Raw genomic sequence first — 21987 nt, forward strand, 5'->3', positions numbered from 1 at the left:
CAACATTTGGAGACAAAGAATTTTGTTACACATCCTCCACTCTCTGGAGCTCACTACCTATACCAATCGAGGAGATATCATCTCTGGCATTTACATCTCCACTGAAGGACCTGTTCAGTTTGGTGTTTGAAGACACATCACACACTCGCCCCTACATGGGAAATAATACCAAACCGACTACTTTAGTGCCAAAATGTGCTTCAAGGCCACTGTGGGAATGTGAAACAAATGTTTGCTGTTTTTAATAAAGATCGTAATATAAAAAAAAAACTGACAAAATTAAAAAAAATACATTTAACAAAAAATTTGATTTAAACAATAGTTCTCATCCTAAAATGACCTATCACCTGTATAAGACTGCTTTCTACGAACATCTTTTCCAAATAATAATAATAATAATAATCTTTATTTTTATATAGCGCTAACATATTCCGCAGCGCTTTACAGTTTTGCACACATTATCATCACTGTCCCTGATGGGGCTCACAATCTAGAATCCCTATCAGTATGTCTTTTCCAAAGAAAAACAATCAAAATTGGAGGGGACTAACATAACGGATTCTGAGCATTTTCCTAAGATTTGTTATAAAGCACCAGATTTTGTTTCTTTAGAGCTCAAAGATTCATGTTCTATAGGAGATTCCCATACGTATCGACTCATTGGCTTGAGTATAAGCTTTAAGGGTGGTATCACAGACATGCTGCACTGCTGCTCATATAATTTAATGAACAATTGAAAAATTCACTCCCTTTCACTTTAAAAGTTTATGTTCACTTTGTGTCCAGAAAAATCTATTGAATTATTATAGAAGAAAATTTCTTTATCATTATTTATACATTTTTTTATAACGCCATTTATTCCATGGTGTGTTACATGTGAAAAAGGGGGCAAATATAGACAAATACAATAAACATGAGCAAAACACAAGGCACTAAGGTACAGAAGGAGAGAGGACCCTGTCCGCGAGGGCTCACAGTCTGCAGGGGATCAGTGAGAATACACAAGGTGAGGGTAGAGCTGGTTGTGCTGCGGATCAGTAGTTTGAGGATCACTGCAGGCTGTACGCTTGTTGGAAGAGGTGAGTTTTCAGGTTCTTTTTGAAGGTTTCTATGGTAGGCGAGAGTCTGATGTGTTGGAGTAGAGTTCCAGGGTATGGAGGAAGCACGGGAGAAGTCTTGGATGCGGTTGTGGGAAGAAGAGATAAGAGGGGAGTAGAGAAGATCTTGTGAGGATCGAAGGTTGCGTGTAGGTAAGTACCGGGAGACCATGTCACAGATGTATGGAGAAGACTGGTGGTGGATTTGTATGTCATAAGGGCTTTGAACTGGAGTCTCTGGATGATAGGAAGCCAGTGAAGGGCTTGGCATAGGGGAGGAGACAGGTAGATTAGTCGGGTAGCAGAGTGAAGGATGGATTGGAGTGGTGCCAGAGTGCAGGGGAGAAGGCCAGAGAGTAGGAAGTTGCAGTAGTCAAGGCGCGAGATGATAAGGGCATGCACTAGTGTTTTTGTGGTTTCATGGTCAAGAAATGCGCGGATCCGGGAAATATTTTTGAGTTTGAGACAGGGGCTTGGATATGTTATGCAGCTTGAAAGAGAGGGCAGAGTCGAGGATCACCCCGAGGCACCAAGCATGCGGGACTGGGGAAAGCGAGCAGCCAGTGACACTGATGGATAGGTCTGGTGGAGGGGTAGAGTGAGATGCTGGAAAGATGATGAATTCTGTTTTGTCCATGTTCAGATTTAGAAAGCGAGCAGAAAAAGCCAAAATAGCAGACAGTGTGGGATTTTGGTAAGGAGGTGAGGTCAGGTCCGGATAGGTAGATTTGTGTGTCATCGGCGTAGAGATGATACTGCAATCTGTGGGATTCTGTGAGCTGTCCCAGGCTGAAGATGTAGATGGAGAAGAGTAGGGGTCCGAGAACTGAGCCTTGAGGAAAACCGACAGACAAGGGGCAAGTTGAGAAGGTGGTATCGGAGAGGGAGACACTGAATGTTTGGTCTGTTAGATATGATGAGATCCAGGATAGGGCCAAGTCTGTGATGCCAAGATATGATAGAATCGGTAGCAGGAGGGAGTGGTCCACAGTGTCAAAGGCAACAGACAGGTCCAGGAGGAGGCCAGAGTAGTGTCGCTTCTTTCATTCTAAATATTTGTCTAGAGAACAGTCTTATCACGACACTACTGTTATATTATAGCCTACATTTAGTATCTGATTGCAGATGGTTCTCACATATTTACCCTTCTGCATTAAACATATATTGCCTGTTTGACCTCTTTTTGGCATTCAAACACAAAGCCAGCACATTGATAGATGAAGCGCCTTCAATAAAGGTTTTGTTGTCCTGACCATGTTCAAGGCCAAGGTACAGGAGATTCTTTCACAGAAGCAGCAGTCTAAAAATACATTGCTAGAGATCCTATCCCATCTGCAATAAAAAAAAAAAAAACATACACATGGGAGAAGTCCGGTTGGGAATAGACATCCCACAGTTTGTTCAAGGTTTAGGCTTTGTCCAAAACAAGAGAACATGCCTCCCTTTTGTATCGTTCCTGCCAGCATACTCTTACGCAACAAAAGCATCAAGGGTGTGACAGTACCAACTAAGCTGCTTAATTGGAAAGTGGTCTTTTTAAAGATGCCTCTGACCTAGGACACATTTAAAGAAACAGGCTCTAAATAGTGGTGCTACGTTGGACATTTCCACCTCGTTGTATTTACAAACAGTGATGGGGATTTTTCACATTTGTTTGTGCTTTTTGTTTCCTTTTTTGGGCCAGACACTGCCTAGTAATGTTAATGAGAAGGGAAGAGATGTAACACAGATAGATGAGGAGAGGCATCTAGCCTTGATGGAAGACCTGTCGCAAGGTGAACATGTTAACCCTAAGGATGCACCACTTCCCGGATTAGGATGTGGAGGAAATGTAGGCACTGGATGGGGAAACCTAGAAACCCATGGGATTCTGAGACAGTATGAGATTAATTTTCTGGACAAAGTGACACAGAAACAATTGGCAGATCTTGCGTCATTCGGGATGTGCTCAGATGAGGCACAGACTACAGAAAAAGAAGTTGTGAAAGAACTTGCAGAAATCATTACAGAACCAGAAGGGAAACAGCTTGTTGTCTTTCATCTTCAAAAAGGTGGGTTCAGAAAAAGTGGGATCACTTCAGGAAGCACATAAACTCCCCTAGTTGATTGATAATACATATCTAGTTAACAGTCCGAGAGATTTTTTGTGAAATTCAACAGTTGGTCTGGCATTGTATTTTTTAATTATGTCTATAGAGAGGTCTTCAATCAGTTATTATTGTATTTGCAACTGTTTTGTTGAGTTTTTACTGTTTTGCTCTATTTTCATCTTTCCAGTTGTGCATTTTGTAAGCTTAATTTATCTACCCTTTTATGTTTGCTATTGTGTACAGAGTTTAAGGCTTTCAAATGTTTTTACTTGATTCATCAAAGTTGCAAAATTCATAAACCTTGACATTTTGAACAATTGGCACAAAAACAGCAAAGAACGCCACAATACAAAAAAGAAAAGTGACTTAAAAAAAACACAAGTGATGAATTGGGGCCATATGTTTTATTATCCATTTGTTAATAGTAACGCAAACTTTTTTGTCTAATCTACAGTGGACTGGGATACTGAGACCAGCTTCCAATTTCAAGGAACAGTAAAGCAACAGGTTACACCTCTTCTTCAGCACTTGCACTCACTCACAGCTGTCTTTTATCCTGACACACACAACCTCACAAAGGAATCAAAAGTCATAATAACAGGTGAAGCTGTCCCAAAAAAACAGGTAAGAAAAATTGATTTTGGAGTACTTGATACATTGTGACTGTAATACTTTGTGCAGTGTTCTTTACACAAAAGCATTTAAGGTCTCTATGACCGCTTGAATTCTTTTTTCTAAAGCTTTTTTCTTTCTCGTTTCGAAATCCAATCACTTTGGGCCTCATACAAGTCAAATCTTTAGGATGTACTTCTACATCAATTTGTGTAACTTCTGGCAAACATATTTGAAGTATATCTGGTAGACAGTTTCCTTTTTTTTAGTTAACCTGTAAATTAATTTTTGTCTCTGGTCCAAAAATAATAAAATGCAATGAAAGTAAGAGTAATAAGTTGTGTCAAGTATAAAATTATACATTTGTAAGCTGGACATAATTTCTGGGTTATTTATCTCACATACCTGGAAAGTTCTGTTCCTCTAATGATTATTTGTTCACTTAGGTTGTTTGCTTGTCATCAGAAACTCACTACCTTGTTGTCAGGCTGAGTGAAGACCTGACGAGCATTGATCCAGAAGACCTAAGACTCAACACATCCTTTCAAGTAAAAACATATTTAGATGGTAAGATGTGTATGTATTATTGGATGCTGATGTTTTCTAGTTTGTTTCATAGATTGTACAGCTATAGTTTTATACATCTGCATATCATCTATTTTTAAAGGGGACCTCTCACCATGAAAATACAGTCCAAACTGTTAAGCTAGGTTCACACTGTGTTCAGTGTCTCCGTTAAACGGACTACGTTACACCGCGGCATAACGTAGTCCGTTAACGCCGCCATTGAATGCAATGTCGGACGCATCGCTAGCGCACGCCCACAATGGGCGTGCACTAGCGATGTGCCGTCATTGAGTGATGGACCCGAGACGCAGGCTGCAGCGTTTCCGGGTCCGTCACTGCTAGCGCAGATGGAGCTAGCAGATGCTCCATCTGCGCTAGCGCTATGCCAAAGTCGGCACTTGTGTTAGCACAGTCCATTTAACGTATGCGTTGAACGGACTGCACTAACGCAATGTGAACCTAGTCTTATAGAGCAGGGGGAGCTGAGCAGATTGATGTACAGTTTTGTTGGAAAAGATTGGGTATAACCTGTGTTTTCATCATCTAAATCTCATCTCTCTGTGTTTTCGGTCCAGTGAATGATCCTATCAGTGACTGAAAGCTTTCTTTGTATAAGTGTGTATATAGAGATAGCTGTCAATTAGTGATACTGCCACTATCTGGACTGAAAAACCCAGGAATAGCAGAGGTTTAGATGATTAAATCACAGGTTATACTGATTATTTTCCCATAAAACTATATATCCATCTGCTCAGCTCCCTTATCTATAACATGGTGCCTGTAGATTGGACTGCATGTTTGTAGTGACAGGTTCCCTTTAAATACACTTACTTTTTTGAGATGGTCAACCAAAATTGCAGTAAAATCTGGTCTTTTAGAAGGTTGGTTCACTGTCATATATATATGAACACTGAAAATCACAGAATAGTCAGGATCAAGGTGGTCTTTTTCCACCGTATATACTGATAACAATAAAAGTAAGAATTATCTTGAGCTACCTATACTTCGGTATTGCTAATAATGTTTAGTCTTATTCTAAGGGCCCCCATAGGCAACAGATAGCTGTTGGCCAAAAAATGGTTCGGAAAATCGTTCAACCAGCAGCTGTCTCTCCTAACTCCTTCATACTTAAAGTTACCTTCACACATAACGATTTTGTTAACGATATCGTTGCAACGTCACGCTTTTTGTGACGTAGCAACGATCCCGCTAACGATCTCGTTATGTGTGACAGCGAACAACGATCAGGCCCCTGCTGGGAGATCGTTGGGGAATGATCAGGACCATTTTTGGTCGCTGATCACCCGCTGTCATCGCTGGATCGGCGTGTGTGACGCCGATCCAGCGATGTGTTTACTTGTAACCAGGGTAAATATCGGGTTACTAAGCGCAGAGCCGCACTTAGTAACCCGATATTTACCCTGGTTACCATTGTAAAAGTAAAAAAAACAAACAAACAGTACATACTCACATTCCAATGTCTGTCACGTCCCCCGCCATCAGCTTCCCTGCACTGACTGTCAGCGCCGGCCGTAAAGCAGAGCACAGCGGTGACGTCACCGCTGTGCTCTGCTTTACGGCCGGCGCTGACACAGTCAGTACGGGAAGCTGACGGCGGGGGATGTGACAGACATCGGAATGTGAGTATGTAGTGTTTTTTTTTTTTTTTTAACTTTTACAATGGTAACCAGGATAAATATTGGGTTACTAAGCGTGGCCCTGCACTTAGTAAGCCGATGTTTACCCTGGTTAACCGGGGACTTCGGCATCGTTGAAGACAGTTTCAACGATGCCGAAGTCGTTCCCCTGATCGTTGGTCGCTGGAGAGAGCTGTCTGTGTGACAGCTCCCCAGCGATCACACGACTTACCAACGATCACGGCCAGGTCGTATCGCTGGTCGTGATCGTTGGTAAGTCGTTTAGTGTAACAGTACCTTAAGAGCATTCAATCTGCCAAGTGCTTATGCGTTCGCTATAAAAAAGTGATTGCAAGACTCTTCTAAAGTTGGCTTATCTCGCCAAGAACAAAAGGATTGTCAATCCGAAAAAGAACATGCCAGGTCCTTATCTCCCCCGGCAGAGGATGAGAGTCAGAAGGCCCCTATACATACTGTGAGCTGAGCACGCTGATATCAGCAGTTTCATTTGATGTTAGTCTAATGTCTATAGGGGACTTAAAGGGAATCTGTCAACTGATCTATGCTGCCCAAGCCACAGGCAGCATGAATCGGATCCTGGCTGCATTACTGCATCCAGGTATATTTTTCTCTGAAAAGTTCTTGCATTACAGAGAAAGTATAGCTTGAAGATCTTGCCTGGGACTATATGCAAAGTCAAGTCTAGACCTCTGACTTACTTATCCCAGTGCCACTCGTTGATTTGATACAGGAAAGATATATATCTTGGTACCGTGTTGGCCAGTAGATAGAAAAATATTTAAAAAACTCTCAATTCTAAATATTTCTCTAGCTGATTTACAAGTCTCTTCCATGTGTCCACTTAAGTTGAGACCAGTCCATCACCTATAGCAGCACAGGAAAAAGCCATGAAGCGGTAACTACACAATACTCGGCACTGCTAATATCTTATTAAGCACATTGAGTAAATAGTAAGTGGGAAAATGAAATGATCACTTGGATTAAGAATCTCTACATCCCTCTTTAGCAGCAATCACTTCCATTTTCTGTAGCTAAGATTAATAAGCAAATTTAAGGAGGAATTTTGGATTGTTCCTCCCTGCAAATTTGTTTCCGTTCAGAAATATTTCTGGGATGCCTTGCATGCCACAGCATCTTGATACAGTTAGGTTCCAGCATGGCAATTTAAGAAGACAACCCTTCTTTTTAATCTACTCTTTGGATGATTTACTAATGTGCTCTCATTCATTGTATTTTAAAACCGATTTTCCAACTTGGGATCAAGAACTACTCCTTAACATTTTCTTGTAAAATGTTTTGAAGTACTTTCTTATTATTGTTCCCTCAGTGATCGGAATTCCTCCAGGCAGTAGGAAATGTATCTAAGTGTGGATTAATGTATACCCAGGACTTTAGCAATTCGTTACTAGCCTGGTCAAGTTTCATGCGTGTTTAGAACAAGTCTCCTGAAAGTTGTTTGCCATGAGACATGGTTCACATTAACGAGTCAGAGAGATTGTTAGATTTTTCTCCCTATACTGTGGATGTTTCATAAATTGTTGTGCTCAATAAAAGTTATGAATTGTATTACTGTTTGTGTTATTAGTTTAGTTCTAATTGTATTTGTCTATAATTGTGATTTAAATAACAATCAGGCATTTTAAGCAATCAATGCAGAAATCGAGATAATGTCAAATGCTTCACTCAAGTCCCCATACACATTGGACCAATGTTGGCCAAGCCCACCGATATCGACGGACTCCAACATCTAATATGTATAAGGGCCCCCAACATCTCTCCGGGGAGTTAATCTGGCGTCTCTTTTATTCTTAAGAGATAAGCTTCCACCAGAGATATCTTAGACTGCTTTCACACATCAGGTTTTTTCTTTCAGGCACAATCCGGCAGTTTCAGGCACAATCCGGATCCGTTTTTTTCTTATGCCGGATCAGTTTCTTCCCCATAGAGTTGTATTAGCGCCGGATTGTGCCTGAAGGACATGTGTTTCATCCGTTTTGTGCCTGATCCGTCCCTTCAGGCTTTTTTGCCGGACACAAAAAACGTCTCCTGCAACGTTTTTTGTGTCCGGCGAAAAAGCCTGAAGGGACGTTTCCGGCACTAAACGCATGGAACTGATGTGTGAATGAACGTTTCCGGCGACCGAATCCGTTTTTACACATTGAGCATGCCCGGAAGCTTCTGGCACGGAATATCTCTCTCTCTCTCTCAAAAACAGATCCGATGCATCAGTTTTTCACAATTTACGCCGGATCCGTTTTTTAGCAAATTTGCCGGATTTAGCCTGAAATTAAAAACTTGATGTGTGAAAGCAGCCTTACAGTGGCTTTCTCATAGAGAACACAGTAGCATTCGGCAGGGCAAACGCTCCTGTCTATGGGAAAGGAGAGCTGAGCCATCTTTTGACCGACAGCTACTGTATGTAATGTGTATGGGGGAGGGAGGCCTTTATGCTCACATCTGAAGGTAGCTTGATATCAGAGAATGATAAAAGTGGTTTCTTTCTATTATTAGGATCTGCTCTTTCAACTACAGAAGGTGCATCATACTTGTTTGGCACGGATAAAAGGTGCTTTACCAAGATTACACCTGTCATATTTATGGTGTTAAGCCAAAGTGTTCCCATTAGTAGGTCTGATCACACTCTCTCAGTCACCAGGTAAGCATATGACCCATTTTTCTCTACTTTAGTTAGAAAATGTTTACGGTAATAACCTTCTCATTTTCAGCATTAATAAAGTATCTAATAGTACAATCACATGTAAGTGATCAATGTTATAATTTTAATGTTGATTTTAGTTAAAGAAATTTATACCGCCAAGTAGAGAAAAAATATTTGGCGACATTCTAAAATTATGCAATATTACAATTATAAAATTAACCCTTATAGCATGCCCAATTCTAACAACATGTAATATACTCACTGTCAGGATTCGGCATTGCTTGCCGATTCCAGCGGTCATCACATGATCACTACTTCCGGTCACAAACTGACTAGCTTCTCTTAATGAAACAGGGGCTGTAGTATTTCACTGAACATTGAGCAAATTAGGAAGAGCAGCTAGTCTGCATGTGATTGTAAATGTGCAACATGTGAGCATCCACATGATGACTACTCAAACCGTTAAAGGGGTTCCCTTAGAAATGTGCTAAAATAAATAATACTAATTTAAATATTAAACATTTTACTAAATACCTTACAGTAATTTAGCAAAAAGGTATACTTTACCTAGTGCACTGATTGATTCAAAGATGGCTGCTACCATCAATCACACCCCATCCTAGATTTCAGGACGGTCACACCATGAACGCACATTCATTCAGTCCAGCAACACTCCTCCACGTCCTGTCAGGTTCGGTGAGCAGAGGAATGCACGTACCTAGTACCTGACAGGACGTTGCTCTGACGAGACCTCTGTCTCGTGCTTCATACAGCCCATCCTGAAATCGGGGACCGGGTGTGAGTGACGGTAGCTGCCATCTTTGCATCCTGACAGAGTGCACTAGATAAAGCATACCTATTTGCTAAATGAAGGCATTTAGAAAAATGTTTAATATTTAAATGTGTATTATTTATTTTATTGCATTATATTTTTCAGAGAACCCCCTTAAGCTGTGTGTAGGAGTGGGTGCCAAATTTAATTTTTGCCCCAGGTGCTGTGAAACCTAGATTTGCCTCTGCTACTCTTTCTATATTTTTTTGCTATTCCTTCTTTCTCATCATGCTCTATTTCTCCTGCCATTACCACATAGTATTGGCCTTTTTGGTGTTAGATCAATTTGCAGCAAGAAGGAAAAGAACAGAGTCGGGAAGCTACTGGGTATGTTAGTTCACCATCGAACACAGAAAAAGGAGAACCAGCATTCTGGCCACAGTAGAAAGTGATACAAAACTGTAATCTATATATAAAACGGTAAAATATATATATGCCACTGAGCAAGATGGCTATATAGCATTAGGCACATAAAAAAGAAAATATTGTAAATAAAAGAAAAATAACAAAAAAAATGGAAGAAAGACAAACAAAAATTAAGGACACTGAAGACAGCAGACAACTGAAAATCATGGTGTCATATAGATTATTATTATTTATTATTATAGCGCCATTTGTTCCATGGCGCTTCACATGTGAAAAGGGGTATACATAAAAAAAACAAAAGTTACGTAATCTTAAACAAAACAAGTCATGACAGGTACAGTAGGAGAGAGGACCCTGCCCGCGAGGGCTCACAATCTACAAGGGATGGGTGAGGATACAGTAGGTGAGGATAGAGCTGGTCATGCAGCGGTTTGGTCGATCGGTGGTTACTGCAGGTTATAGGCTTGTCGGAAGAGGTAGGTCTTCAAGTTCCTTTTGAATGTTTCGATGGTAGGCGAGAGTCTGATGTGTTGTGGTAGAGAGTTCCAGAGTAGGGGGATGCACAGGAGAAATCTAGTATGCGATTGTGGGAAGAGGAGATAAGAGGAGAGTAGAGAAGGAGATCTTGTGAGGATCGGAGGTTGCGTGCAAGAAAGTACCGGGAGACGAGGTCACAGATGTATGGAGGAGACAGGTTGTAGATGGCTTTGTATGCTATGGTTAGGCATTATATATTTTACGGTCTTGTTTTTTTACCTCCTTACACTACCAGGGGTGTTCAATACCACTTTGCTGCTTTTAGTATTACTTTTTGAAGTGTGAGCAAGTGCGGTTGTTTTTTAAATCTTTTCTCCTATATATAAAACTGCACACTATTTGCAATCAATGTCTATTGCAACACACTTTATTTGAGGTGCCTTGTTGATTTTCAAATACTACCTAATGTGGAACAAACCTTCTAAGAAGGCAAACTGTGCTTACCGACATATCAGTAATATTAATTAAGTGATGTGATAATCATCCCATGGGAGAATGGCAGCATTATTTGTGCTATTAATAAAAGGGATGTTTGCTAGGTTCAATTGTTAATATTTATAAACAGACCTCCGAAAAAGCTTGAAATCGGAGTAAAAATACAAAGTTCATAAATGCCAATAATTAAATCAAACAGCTAACTCAAATACACGTATAGCCTTCCTAACGAAGCTTCAATGATTTGGTGATGGTGATTTTACTTTGTGTAATAATCATAGAGGGACAATTGTGCTTTTTGCCTGATATGAATATTGGCTTGCTTACCTTTTGGCAAACATTTACATCAGGTTTATATGTCTATGTCTACAGGGTTCACAATCAAATACTTAAATCTAAGGATGGATTTCTGGAAACCTTATCCCATTTTTCAACACTTCTAATGAGCTCTCACACTAAACCATCTTCTACTATCCATGTGTCCCTTGATCCTAACGATGAAAGCACTGGAAATCTTCATCCCCAACTCCTGAATGTTACAGAGATAGAGGCATTGGAGTGGTTGGTGGACTCTCAAGAACCCCTTGTATTTCTCTTTTTACCTGGAAGCAAACATCACTTAGCCAAAAGAATACAAGAAAAACTGAATGTGACACTGCTTGAGAGAATCACAGAAAAGACAAGAGAGGTGCTAGAAGACATGAAATACATTTTTTCAACTAGTGACCATGTCCAAATCCTTCAAAAACTCATTAACGCTTGCCATAACCACATGAACGTTAGCTATTTATCTGTAGATGAGAAGCAGTCACCACAGGTCATTAATGAACAACATAGGAAACTGCATTCACTGATGCTCCTTAAAACTTTACAGACAATTCATGTTTACTGGCAAGACCGCAAAAAATTATCACGACAGAACCGTGGAGCAGGCCTCAAACCTCATTGCCGCTTGCAAGAGCTGACCATTAACTTAAAACCATATGAAGAGTATAAGGACGTCCATTTCCCAGAAGAAATAAACATCAATAATTGTGTAGGGCCATGCCGCTTCCCACAGACCACCCAAAGTGATTACAAAGCCCATGTTATTATGCTCATTCAGCTCCAGGAGAGAAGACACTCTGGCCTTGATCGACCACCTTGCTGCGTACCTGTTCAGTACCAAGAACAGTGGCTGATGGTGGCACATGAAAATGGTATTAAACTTCACCTGTACCCCAATATGGTTGCTAAAGAGTGTGGTTGCAGATAGGTACAATACGTAGGATAATCATCATCAGTTTTACGGCAAATTTAAAGGAGCTCTTCCAGTGTAGTATGTAGTAGAAGTACATTAAGATACTTACCGATTGCTGTCTTCTCTGGTTTCCAGCTCCGCTCTGGAGCACTTCTGAATCACGTGACTGCTCTGCAGCTTTGTTGGCTCACACAACATCTACTATGCGGGCGATGCAATTTTCACTTTGTAAGTCTATGAGACTCAGAAAAAGAAAGACTTCTGGTCCGCACACAAAACCCTGTATGAGCCGGTTAGTTTGATTTGATGTCATGTGGTCCAGAAGAGGACCAACAATACAGAGACTGGTAAATATTTTAATACACACTACACAACATACATATTTAAATATGAATGGAGGATAAATTTGCTGGGAGAGCTTCTTTAATAAGAACATTCTCAACTTGTGCATCTCAGTTAAAGCCTACATGCTACAGTAATGTTAAATATACCCTGTGGACTACACTCCAAAAAGGGTTGTCAACCTGATTCTTGTTCTTTTTTTCTGGACAGATCGCCAACATTTTTAGAGACACATTGGAAAACTATAATGAATAACAAATATACTACAAGCCTAGAATACTGAAACATACTCAAACATATTAGTAGCATTTACCTTGAAATGGAAAACAACTATAATTAAGGTTATAATGTCTGTTACATTTCACAGTAAATGCTATTGCGTTCTTCTAACTTAAAAAAACACAAACTATAATCACAAACACAATAAAAAGTACTCTACTTTTTACAAACTGTACATACATTTACATATGGTTGGCAATCCTGTCTTTAGGGAATTTCAGTTCCATTCTATAATTAGGAGAGTTCCTCGATTTCAATTCTTGCAGCTGCGCTTTTCCACTTTTATCTTCATTGGAATCAGCCTCCATTTTGATCTGCAGATTTCATTCTACAGATTATTCCTGAGCACTCTGCTATAAATCCCATGAAGCATCAGCACGGTATCTGATTATCCTTTCTACCATATTAACCTAAATAAACTAATATATTATAAGATTATAATCAACGAGGCTGCATTGTGATCTTCATTACAACCGGGTGTGCCAGGAGCAGCAAATTCATAATCAGTAATTGTGATAGAAGTTTCTTTCAATGGGGTAGAATCTATGTAATTTCATCATATAGAAAATTCTGGCGACCCCTTTCAGAGAACGTAAAGGTATGTAATTTTCAGAGGTCACATGACTTAACCGAATGAATTTTAAGGTGGAAAAGAACAACTAAGTAAGGAAGTACTATTTGAAGTGTATATGTATATACACACAAACTATATTATATCTATATATACACACATACACGTGCGCACACTGTGCAAAACATTTAGTCAAATGAGGAAAAACTGCTTTAAAAAAAGGTGTTAATAGTTTATTTTTATTAATTATAAAAATGCAAAGAGAATAAAAGAGAGAAATCTAAATCAAGTCAATATTTGGTGTGACCAGCTTTTACCTTCAAAACCACACCAAAGCATCTGGGTACACTTGCACACTGTTTTTGAAGGAGCTCAGCAAGGAGTAGTTCCAAAACATATTGGAGAACCACAGAACTTCTGTAGATGTAGGTTTGCACAAATAATTCTACCGCTTTATGTAATCCCACACAGACTCAATGCTTATATCACAGCTCTGTGGAAGCCATATCATCACTTCCAGGACTCCTTGTTCTTCTTTATGGTGATGATAGTTCTCAAAGATATTGGCTGTGTGTTTGGCTCCATATTTCTTCTGAAGCAGATCAACAACCCCATGAGACGTCTACTTGATGGTATTACATAATGGTTAAATATCTACCTGTGTATTGAGGAAACCATTCACCCTAGAATGTATGACAACTGAAATATACACTTTCACATAACCCGGGCCTTTTAGGCCCTTGTGCAAATCATATGGAGGAACTCCAAATAAATTAACTTTAACAAGTTTATTTCAAAATTGCAAAGTAAGATATGGAAAATGCACAAAATTGTAATTATAATGGTTTGCAAAAAGTAAGCTAACAGGGGTTACGCATTCTATTAACCATGACAACATTTCCAACCTCATTAGCCTGAAATGTAGCCCTAAACTTGCAAGGAACCTCCACAATGCTTCACTGTTGCCTGCAGACACTCATTATGCCAAATATTTCAAATGTTACATAATCAGAGCACCTGCTGCCATTTTTGTGCACTTCAGTTCCTAAAACTTTGTGCATAGTTGAGTTGTTTGGCCTTGTTTCCACATGGTAGCTATATTTTTTCGCCACAGTTCTTCCATGAAGCCTACTTCTGGCCAGACTTCTCTGAACAGTAGATGGGTCTCATTAGCTGCCGACAGTTTTGAGCTAATGACATTGCTAGACATTTTCCAATTTCAAAGTAAGAATGATATGTTTTTTAGCTGTTGCACTAGGTTTTTCTGGCCAACCCAAAGCGTATACAGCCCTCAAAATTTCTTGGTGTCCTTAGGCATCCATGCAGATAGTTATCCATCGTGCATCTGATTGGCTCCAAACTTATTCGGCAGTAGGATCACGGCCCTAAACATACAGCCAATGTGACAAAGAACCATCTTCTGTGTAAAGTAAAACAAGGGGTCCAGGAAGTCATCATATGGCTCCTTGGTCTCAACATAGTCATGCCTGTGTGGGATTACATGTAGAGAGAGAAAGATCTGCTTAAGTTTAAATCCACAGATCTGCGGTTAGTTCTCCAAGATGTTTGGAACAAGTGTACTTCGAAGAATTGAGGTTTTGATGCGGTTTTGAAAGAAAAGGGCGGTCACATAAATGATTAATTTCATTTACATTGCTTGTTTGTTAATTCACTTTGTATTTTGTTAATTGATAAAAATGAAATATTAACAGTTCAGTTTTTGACCGCATTCTTAATTTTTGTATCATATTCTTCACAACTGGCTAAAACATTTGCATAGTACTGTGAATATATATGTACTCACACGTACATAATATATATATGTAATTTAGCCAGTGACAAGATGAATTCAATTGACAAAATAAATGATTAACCCCCCCACCCTCCCCCAAAAAAGCCTGAACTGCTACTTTAACAATACAAGACAAAGTACTGGGCACATTTAGTATTATGTGAAGATTTTAAAAGGTTTTCCAAACATTTTTTAGTCCATTGACTTGCTGAGGTAAAAAATAAACTGAGCCTTACGTATCCACGGCTGCTCAAATACTGCTGCTGTCCTTAGGCACTGTAGACAGGACGTGAAAGTTGGCATAAGACCGTCGAACCGGCGATTGACGTCAGCAGTCACATCACCTCTGCAGCCTGTCAACAAAGACTGGGGAGAGCAGTAAAGAGGCAAAGCAACTATGGATGAGTGTAGCGGAGTTTGTTATTTTTAACCTCGGCAAGGCTTAATCTTCTTTATGTATATAGGTAGTTTAGGTTACATTAGCTAATAAGACATATATGAAAGGAAAAACATGTATTTATATAAGCTTACCTGCAGTGTAGTCACAAATAACTATTAGAAGAGTAACCTGTTTAAAGTATGTACATGAAAAGGATTTTAGTCTGGTTCCCGTCCTTTGTAACTGGTGTTACAGGAAATTACAGCATGTTTCTATCCAAATTTTACATAAGCGTTGTTGTATAACTTTATTAAATAAATTTTCTGAGAAGACTAGTAATAATGTCGTTAGTGTCTTATTGTTTACAAAGATGCTTGCATTTTCTTCATTGGGATTATTATTACATCTTATAGCATTTTACCCAACGCTCATCGGCTCCGATTGGGGCTTACATTTGAATCCCTGTAAACTGAATCACGGTGTGCTCTGCCGCACATAATTTTCAGCTGTATATGCCTACTAGATGCGGGCGTCTTGCTGCCAGTCTCAACTAGATGTGTAAGGCCAACAATTATGTTCAACAGAGCATACTTTGACTCTGTCTACTTCATTATAATCAATTGCCCGTCGGCAAACATGCTAGAATCTGAGACACTAATTACATATCCCCATAGATGAGGGTACTACCACTGAGACCCACACTTATCGCAGGATCGGTAACCCCACATCTCGTGACCATTGTCAGAAGAGAGATGACAGAGCATGTATTGCTTTCTCTATTTACCTCTGTAGGAATTCTGAAAAATGTTGCACAGTCACTGGTCTTGAGATTGGTCGGGGTGGAATCCACATCTATCAGAACATTTATAGCATAGTTAGTGGATACACAGTTGTGCTCAAAAGTTTATATACCCTGGCAGGATTTTTGCTTTCTAGGCCTTTTTTTCAGAGAATATGAATACTAACACCAAAACTTTTTCTCCACTGTTTTGTGATTGGGTGAAGCCATTTATTGTCAAACTACTGTGTTTTCTCTTTTGAAATCATAATGACAACCCAAAACATCAATGAGTGGAGAAAAAGTTTTGATGTTATCATTAATATTCTCTGATAAAGGCCAAGAAAGCAAAAATTCGGCCGGGGTATGTAAACTTTTGAGCACAACTGTATGTCTAAGATGTGAATACCCCATTAATGATCAAGGGTCATCTGAGTATGACCATGTACGTAGGTACTCATTGAGTAGGATCCCCTACTTGACTCCTAAGGCCAGACTGAGCATGAATTTACATTAATAGAAAATTATACAAAATCTTTTCCCACAAAACTATATATCTGCTCAGGTCCTGCCCTATAGTCTCCATATCATACTGTATGTACAAAGTCAATAGTTTCCTTTAACCCCTTCATACACCTTGATGTACATGTATGTCGTTGTGACCTGTTATTTACTGCACTACATCCCATATTTATAGCACGAAGATGGAGCATACACAGGAGCGATGCCCGTGCCATCCGCAGACGGAGCCAGCCGGTACAGACAGAATGGACTCCCGTTCCACAGCAAGGATTGTAGCTGTATATGATTCTAGCTGTTTAACTCTTTCCTTACTGGGAGTGTTCCTGACTGCACATAAAATGATTTTAGTAGAGTGAATGTGGTTCCTCTGTCAGTCCACAGGCATCCCCGCAGCGCGATTGCAGGGTGCTGATAGACCTTGAAATCCCATAGCAAACTAACAATGGCCTGTGTCTGCAACATTCCTCAGCCTATCAGATCCTGCTGAAGACAGGGTCTGATAGGCTGAGAGTTAAACGGTTAGACTGTCAGATAATGCAATGTATAAACTGTGCAATGCATTGTTTCATAGGTTTTAAGGTTGAAAGTAGCGACAATTTCATCTAGTCCAAGCTATAGGCAATATGTAAAAGTCACTGGCTGCACAATTCCAGCATTGTATGTCTGACTCTGAAATGCTGTGGCGTGTCAGAGAAAAACATTCTCTAGAAGCCACTGGGGACCAAGCTGTATGAGAGACTAGTCGTATAGGCGGGTTCCTGGCAGCTCCTCCCACTTCAGTAACATCTGGCTGCAATGTTTTGGCCACCCATGCAAACAAAAACAGCATGAAAAATGCCGTGGAATCAGAATCGCACAGGAAGTTTTTCTGATGTTACCCTTAACGTGGTATTCCCATCTCCAAGATCCGATCCAATTATTTAGTAGGTGTAATAATAGTATTAGCAAATGTCTCCGTAGTATAGTTTTCTGATTCGCTATGGCACTTACCTCATGTGCAGGGTATTGCAGGACCTTAGGTATCCATGGTTATGACCACTAACAACTGTCACTATATCAGTGGATGTAACCATGGATACCTAAGGTCCTGCAATGCCTGCACATGAGGAAGGAGACACAGTGAATCAGAAAAACTATACTACATTTCTAATTGGAGGTATTTGCTAATATTAGTATTATTATTACACCTACTACATATTGGGATATGATCTTGGAGATTGGAATACCCCTAAAAGTGTTAAACTAGATTCAAATATGCTTGCAGGCAACAATTGTCACTCTATTCTACGGTTTTGAGTTTGAAAACAGCATTTGGTCAATACTTTGCATCAGTATTTTAAGCCAAAATTCAGGAATGGATCCTGTAGAGAGATAAACTCGATTCACGACCCTTCAGTCTTTTCTTTTGGTTTCACTCTTGGTTTTGGCTTAAAAATACTGACGCACTGACGTGAATAAGCCCTAGGAACCAAATCCCGTCCTCAATTATTCTTTGCTGCCTCAATGTCTCTACATACGCATTACTGATGGGGCATCTCTAAGCTACTTGGTGCTAAACTGGAAATTCCTACATCCAACAAGTAAATTATACTGACATAAGACAGCAGACTATCATAAAATCATTTCAAAGTAAACGCTTCGGGCCCCCGGGACACTCAGTCAAGAGCATCGTATCACAAAATCATGTAGCCTGCTGACTACCAAGAAATCTGAGGAAGTCTGGAATTACAGAAGTTGCCTTATTCTATATTTGGACTTTTTCTAGTAATATCTTTTAACAGTTTTTCCCAATCTGATCCTCCATAGAACATCAAAACATCCTTGTATTGACAATCTTCTTAATTCAGAACTAATTATATAGTTTACGCTCACCAATAATTAGCACGCTTGTGTATGGGAGAACTCGAAAGGTGAACCCTGAAAAGTAGATAGAGGAACATAGTATAAGGGCTATTCATAATGTACTTTCCTAACATTTTAGTCATATTTCTGACTCCAAAAACACCATAGTTAATCCTAATAACTGAGATCACTAGTTGTGCGTAAATGATCCAGTAATATAATGGAGTTCGGAGGTAAATGCCTTACCCTGAATAAACTCAGCATTAAAATCATGGGCAAAACATGAATATGAACTATGCAACTAAAATGTTTGCAAAATAGTTCCTTGTAAACTAAATTCTTAGAGGTATTATGAGTTATTTCATTTGAGCAAACACATTTTTCTTTCCTCTTTATCATACCAATTTGAGCTGGCGAATAACCAAGGGTAAAAACTCAGATACCGCTGCTTACTGTTTAGATGTGTGCCGCCGTAAAACTGGGAGTTGTGCAGGACAGAAACTAAAATATTTAAAATAAATAAATAGCTTACAATATTATTATTATCAGAAATGTTATCTTATTTTACATACTTTTTTTTGCAGTCATCCATTTTTTCACAGAACAGTTATCCTACAAATCAGGTTTATATATACACAGTATTGTACAAAAGTTTTAGGCAGGTGTGGACAAAAAAAAAAGATGCAAAGTAAGAATGCTTTCAGAAACAGAAGTGTTAATAGTTTTTTTAATCAATTAACAAAATGCATAGTGAATAAACAAAAAAGCAGCTTAAATCAAATCAAGATTTGGTGTGATCACACTTTGCCTTCAAACAGCATCAATTCTTATAGGGACACTTGCACTAAGTCAGTGACATTGTAGGATTACAGACAGGTGTAGGAGTAACCAATTATACCAAACAGGTGATAATAATCATTTTCATATGTAGGTTGAAATACAGCTATAAACTGAAACAACTGTGTAGTAGGCTTAAAACTGGGTGAGGAACAGCAAAACTCTGCTACAATGGTGAGGTTGTAGAAAACAGTTTCATGTCAGAGGTCAATACACCATGGCAAGACAGCAACAAGATGGTAGTTATATTTCATCAGCTAGGTCTCTCCCGGACAGAGATATTGGAGTAAACTGGAATTTCAAGAAGTACAATGTTCAAGGTGTGGGTTAAAGACAGTAGACCTAGTGTTCGAACAAGGAACTCAGTGCAGCAGATGAAGGACATCATGCTTACCGTATTTTTCGGCGTATAAGATGATTGGGTGTATAAGACGACCCCCAACTTTTTGGGGGTCATGTTATACGGCATGTGCAGGGAGCGGTCCCGGATGGTTCCCAGGGTCTGAAGGAGAGGAGACTCTCCTTCAGGCCCTGGGATCCATATTCTTGTAAAAAAAAAATAAAATAAAAGAATAAAAATATGGATATACAGTACTTACGTTCCGACGCCCCCCCCCCGGAGTTCTCCCGACTCTCCGCGATGCACGCGGCGGCTTCTGTTCCCAGGGATGCATTGCACGCCGCAAAGGACCTTTGTGATGTTCCGGTCACGTGACCGCGACATCACAAAGGTCCTTGGCGGCGCACAATGCATCCCTGGGAACGGAAGCCGCCGCATGCACCACTGAGGACCGGGAGAACTCCGGGGGCCGTCGGAAGGCAAGTATATCGAGATTTTTTATTTTTATTCTTTTTACACGAATATGGATCCCAGGGCCTGAGGAGAGTCTCTTCTCCTCCAGACCCTGGGAATCATCCGGGACCGTGCCCTGCACCATATGAGTCGACCTCAGAGCTCCGCACATGCAGTGCTAGGCGCATAAGACGACCCCCGACTTTTGAGAAGATTTTCAGGGGTTAAAAAGTCGTCTTATACGCTGGAAAATATGGTACTTCCCTTCAAAATTAGAAGACATGCAGTAGTTCCATCAGTTCAGACCTGGTAGGAACCAGTGGAACGCTGCTACACCCTGTTCTGTTCACTCAAGTCTGTCCAGAAGCAGTCTTTATGAAATAAGTGTGGTCAAAAAGCCATGTATCGACATGGAAATAAGGCCAAGTGACTAGTGATGAGAGAGAATACTCCTTACTCGGGTTTCCCCGAGCATGCTCGGGTGGTCTCTGAGTATTTGGATGTGCTTGGAGATTTAGTTTTTGTCGCCGCAGCTGCATGATTTATGACTGCTAGACAGCTTGAATACATGTGGGGAATGCCTGTTTGTTAGGGAATTCCCACATGTGTTCAGCCTGTCTAGCAGTTGCAAATCATGCAGCTGTGGCGATGAAAACTAAATCTCCGAGCACGCCAAAATACTCGGAGACCCGAGTAATGAGTATACTCGCTCATCACTACAAGTGACTCAAATATGAACAAACACATAGGTACTGGGGTGTATATGGCAGTTTATATGGGGTGTACAATTTTGAAATGTATGGCAGTAACAGAATGCAGTTTATTTGCTGAAAGGATTGGTGAGTGGTTCAATGAGTGGTACAGTCATTTATCTAAAGTGTCCCAGGAACGATAACTCATCATGACAATGCTAGGCTACATGGTGCTGGTGCTACTGTGAGCTGCCACTGTGGCTTAAACATACTATAGAAAACTAGTAAGATCAACTACATGGTTAAAGCTCAGCAGAGTACATGAAGTTCAGGAGGAGCACAATACATTACATGTACTACAGGTAGAAATTGTTACAGTATACAGATGTAACATATCTAAAATGACCGTGTAAAGTAAATTAATATTCTTCAGTCACTGTTCATTTCTGCGTCGAATGTAGCACAGGTGGACAGGAGTACAGTACATGGAGTACAGGTGAATTGTAGTACAATAGATTAAATACAGGTAGAACATAGGACAGTACATCTAGCACAAGTACAGACAAATTCATGTAGTACAGGAAAGAGCAGTTCAGAAAATATAAGATTGACCCCCATTTGATGCATTCATTTTTTTCCCTATTTTCCTTCTGAAAATTTGGGGTGAGTCTTATGGTCTGGTGAGTCTTATAGTCCGAAAAATACGGTACCCAATTTGTTCAAATCCCAAAATGTCATGCCTTATACAAAATCAAATAAAAGAAAGATGTTCTAACAGTGAAATTACTCCTGCCATTTCCTGATCTATCTAGTTTCCTATAAGGCAGCTGTAAATGAACAGGAAAATAAATAAGTAAATATAAAAAGTATATATATATTCAAATGAAAACAATTAGGTTTTTTGTTTTTTTCATTTAAAAAAAGCAGCTAAAAAGCAGGAACTGTGTTAAAATAAAAAAATATGCATTTTTAGATTGTCAAATTCCCTGGCGGTTTAGTGCCGACACTCCAATAATCCCCACACTATTTGCTTACTTTGCTGCAGTAATGATGTGCACAATATGCAC

At 39.7% G+C, this 21987-nt stretch overlaps 1 protein-coding gene across 1 annotated transcript; it reads left to right on the forward strand.

Moving 5' to 3' along the window:
* Positions 1 to 2730: 2730 nt before the first annotated feature.
* On the forward strand, positions 2731 to 15793 carry AMH (anti-Mullerian hormone). Its single transcript, XM_069740609.1, has 5 exons — positions 2731 to 3148; positions 3642 to 3811; positions 4246 to 4366; positions 8536 to 8680; positions 11226 to 15793. The coding sequence occupies exons 1-5, from the start codon at positions 2731 to 2733 to the stop codon at positions 12106 to 12108; spliced, it is 1737 nt and encodes a 578-aa protein (XP_069596710.1). The 3' UTR covers positions 12109 to 15793.
* The last annotated feature ends 6194 nt before the right edge of the window (positions 15794 to 21987 follow it).

This window comes from Ranitomeya imitator, chromosome 1 (genome assembly GCF_032444005.1).
Source record: "Ranitomeya imitator isolate aRanImi1 chromosome 1, aRanImi1.pri, whole genome shotgun sequence".
Taxonomy (NCBI): domain Eukaryota; kingdom Metazoa; phylum Chordata; class Amphibia; order Anura; family Dendrobatidae; genus Ranitomeya; species Ranitomeya imitator.

Excerpts from the sequence above, each read along its gene's own strand:
- AMH (XM_069740609.1), top strand. The coding sequence starts at position 2,731 with ATGGGGATTTTTCACATTTGTTTGTGCTTTTTGTTTCCTTTTTTGGGC. Across the intron at positions 4,367-8,535 it reads AGTAAAAACATATTTAGATG|GATCTGCTCTTTCAACTACA; the intron begins GTAAGATGTGTA and ends TTCTATTATTAG. Across the intron at positions 8,681-11,225 it reads CACACTCTCTCAGTCACCAG|GGTTCACAATCAAATACTTA; the intron begins GTAAGCATATGA and ends CTATGTCTACAG.